The sequence below is a fragment of the Emiliania huxleyi genome, assembly GCF_000372725.1.
Source record: "Emiliania huxleyi CCMP1516 unplaced genomic scaffold EMIHUscaffold_674, whole genome shotgun sequence".
NCBI classification, from domain to species: Eukaryota; Haptophyta; order Isochrysidales; family Noelaerhabdaceae; genus Emiliania; species Emiliania huxleyi.
Genome location: NW_005196946.1, coordinates 22,404 through 25,566, shown reverse-complemented (window position 1 = coordinate 25,566; position 3,163 = coordinate 22,404). Strand labels below are relative to the sequence as shown.

The 3,163-nt window shown below is 59.6% G+C and overlaps 2 protein-coding genes across 2 annotated transcripts; both read right to left on the bottom strand.

Moving 5' to 3' along the window:
• Positions 1 to 1,281: 1,281 nt before the first annotated feature.
• Positions 1,282 to 1,718, bottom strand: EMIHUDRAFT_248511 (hypothetical protein; the record flags this gene model as incomplete). The annotated part of the gene is made up of 2 exons (XM_005762515.1): positions 1,282 to 1,306; positions 1,468 to 1,718. The coding sequence occupies 2 exons, from the start codon at positions 1,716 to 1,718 to the stop codon at positions 1,282 to 1,284; spliced, it is 276 nt and encodes a 91-aa protein (XP_005762572.1).
• A 485-nt stretch (positions 1,719 to 2,203) lies between these two features.
• EMIHUDRAFT_248510 (hypothetical protein) lies at positions 2,204 to 2,753 on the bottom strand (the record flags this gene model as incomplete). Its single annotated transcript, XM_005762514.1, has 2 exons — positions 2,204 to 2,296; positions 2,445 to 2,753. The coding sequence occupies 2 exons, from the start codon at positions 2,751 to 2,753 to the stop codon at positions 2,204 to 2,206; spliced, it is 402 nt and encodes a 133-aa protein (XP_005762571.1).
• Positions 2,754 to 3,163: the final 410 nt, after the last annotated feature.

Below are 3,163 nucleotides of genomic sequence, written 5' to 3'. Positions count from 1 at the left end.
GTCTATCTGTATGTACTCCTCGAGATCTCTCCAAATCTGCCCTCTGTTAGACCGGGTTAGATCGGGAAGTCGGTGCTCATAGAGACTCATAGAGCCGGAGCCCCGTTTCCGCACTGCTGCGCGGCGCACGGTGTGGGCCGGGGGCCCCCGCGCCGGCCCAGACACACACACACACACACACAGTTGCTCTGGGAAAGCTCGCGCGCCAGCGCGCACCACCCTCTGAAAAAAATTGCTTTAATCCAAAATACTCGGCACAGTGCTATCCCCTACCCCCCCCCCCCCGTCCTCTCCGGACTAGACATGTGCGCTACATTGCCTAGGGGTGGGGTGGTGGGGCCTATTGGGGCATAATGGCTTGTTGTAGTGGATATGAGTTGTGGGCGTGGGTCGCTGGCTTTCGCCAGCCTTTGCAGGCATCCTAAGTTCGGCGGCTCAGCCTCCTCTGCGCCAGGGATCGCGCGGGGCGCAGCACGCCCTGTGTCGTCTGCGCGAGATCCTAGTCCCTGGTTCACCGAGGCGCCCCCTACAGGGAGTCAGCTCAGCCGCGTTCCTTGTAGTGTGATGCCTTTAAGTCTTTAGGTGTTCGATGTGCTAGCTTGTGAGGCCTTGACAAACTTTTGATCTCTCGTGCGTGAGTCGTCGCCTCTTCTGTGGTGAGGTGGTCGAGTCCCACTCTCCTTAGTTCTTCATTCACTCGCCTGCTCAGTCGTAGTCTGCCGTAGTAATCAATCGTCCCCATGGGTTCTACTTTGTCGCTGATTTCTTTCATGGTCGAATCGCTGACTCGGTCGCTCTTGCGTCTTATTCGTCGGAGCCTAGTTCTGGCCTCCCCCGAGTACGCTTGCATGTTTCTCACTAATAGGTTCAAGACCGCCTTCCAGGTTTGTTCGGGTTTGATGTCTTCTTCTTCGTAGAAGGAGACTATTATTTGATTCCACATGTGTAGATGAAGTGCGTTGTGGACCTCAGGCGTGTCCGCCGAGGTTCCGATGATGGTGAGTAGTCTCGGCGGATGTATGCTCAGTGACTCTCCTTGTGCAAAGACCGCGCACCACCCTCTGCCACCCTACTGCCTACTGCCTCCAGCCCCATGGCACATGATATTGGGAGAGTTTTGTTGTCATTAATAAACAAACAGACAAGCCCGCTGCTAGTGAACACAATCGGGTCCTACAAGACACCACTCAGCTATTACTGACTGCTAGTGAACACAATCGGTTCCTACAAGACATCACTCCGCTACTGAACACTCGAGGTTGGAACCCTATGAGCTCGCCCTCACATACAGGCGGACAGGTTGTGCCTGTGGGCGGGGCTGGCCGGCAGCGATGCGCTCAGTCAGAGGCCACTATACACTGCAACGCAGGAAGGCGCACTCTTGGCACTATCCTTGGCCTACGCGACAGACACGTGCAAAGGGGAAAAAGCCGGATAAACGATGGCAGCGCTGCGCCCTCGGCTCACCGTGTGCCAGAGACGCTGGCCCGGTGTCCATGCTTGCCGACATGCAGCCAGCTGCCCAAGACTGAGGCCTCGGTCGGTGGCCGTTCCGTCGCATCGCAGGAGAGGTCGGCGCCGCTGCTCGAGTCGCCTCCAAAGAACACTCGGCCGCTGCGCGAATGCTCCCACATCCCTCCTCCCAGGTCGTCGCTGTCGCGCGGCGAGAGGGCCTCGCTTTCGCGCGGCGAACTTCCCGGCGTGCTGCCACGGGACATGCGGCGTACAAACACACTGGCAAACACACTGGCGGGGTAGAGCGTGCGGGAGGAAGGTCCGGCAGGCTCCATATCGCGCAACGCTTCTCCAAGTGTCCAGGATCGTCCTGGACGAGTCCCGCCGATTTTGTGCGCCGATTTTGTCGCCGAGTGCTCGCCGTCAGAAAGAATTTAAACCTGCCGTCAGAAAGAAGAAAACGCTGGATAGCAGGTATTTCTCTTGGTCGCTCTTCAGTGCCAAAAGCCCAATGTGTGCTAGTGAACACAATCGGGTCCTACAAGACACCACTCAGCTACTTGCTGACTGCTAGGAGAGAGAGAGAGTTGTTTTGTTTTGACTGCTAGTGAACACAATCGGTTCCTACAACACATCACTCCGCTAGCGCTGCGAACAGTCGCTGCGCGAGAACACAAGTCACAACAGATGGCGACAACAAACAAACAAAGAAACAAACACGCCGGCACAAAGAACGGAGCGCGAGTATTCACGGGAAGGGCGTTTCGAGGATTGCGTCGGTGCGGGCGCCGACGTCGTAGCGGGGCGACCGATTCACCACGTGGATGAGCATCTCTATACACTGCAACGCAGGAAGGCACTCTTGGCACTATCCTGGGCCTACGCGACAGACACGTGCAAAGGGGAAAAAGCCGGATAAACGATGGCAGCGCTGCGCCCTCGGCTCACCGTGTGCCAGAGACGCTGGCCCGGTGTCCATGCTTGCCGACATGCAGCCAGCTGCCCAAGACTGAGGCCTCGGTCGGTGGCCATTCCGTCGCATCGCAGGAGAGGTCGGCGCCGCTGCTCGAGTCGCCTCCAAAGAACACTCGGCCGCTGCGCGAATGCTCCCACATCCCTCCTCCCAGGTCGTCGCTGTCGCGCGGCGAGAGGGCCTCGCTTTCGCGCGGCGAACTTCCCGGCGTGCTGCCACGGGACATGCGGCGTACAAAATCGGCGTCAAAGAGCGGCGGCGGCAGCGGCGGCAGCCCCCGCAGACGGCTGGGCACGAACGGGCTGCGAGAGCTCCGCTGGCTCATGGAGGAGCTCGAGTCCGGCACGTCCACACTGGCGGGGTAGAGCGTGCGGGAGGAAGGACCGGCAGGCTCCTGGACAGCAAGTCTCCATATCGCGGCGAGCAAGTGCTCCATATCGGCCTCCAAGTGTCCAGATCGTCCGGGACGAGTCCCCAACAGTGCTCGCTGTCAGAAAGAAGAAAACGCGCTCAGCAGCAGCAACAGCGGTAGCAGCGGCGGCAGCGGCGGCGGCGGCGGTGGTGCGGATGCGTCTTCGATCGCTGCGATCGACGGAGCTCTAGGCTCGAGCAGGTAGTATGCTCGCTGGTGCGCTCGCTGCGTTCTGGACGACGCCGCTGGATGTGATGCGTACGAAGCACGTGTTGTGAGTTGGACAGAGGACCACCGCTCTCACCTCCCCCCCCCCTCCCCTC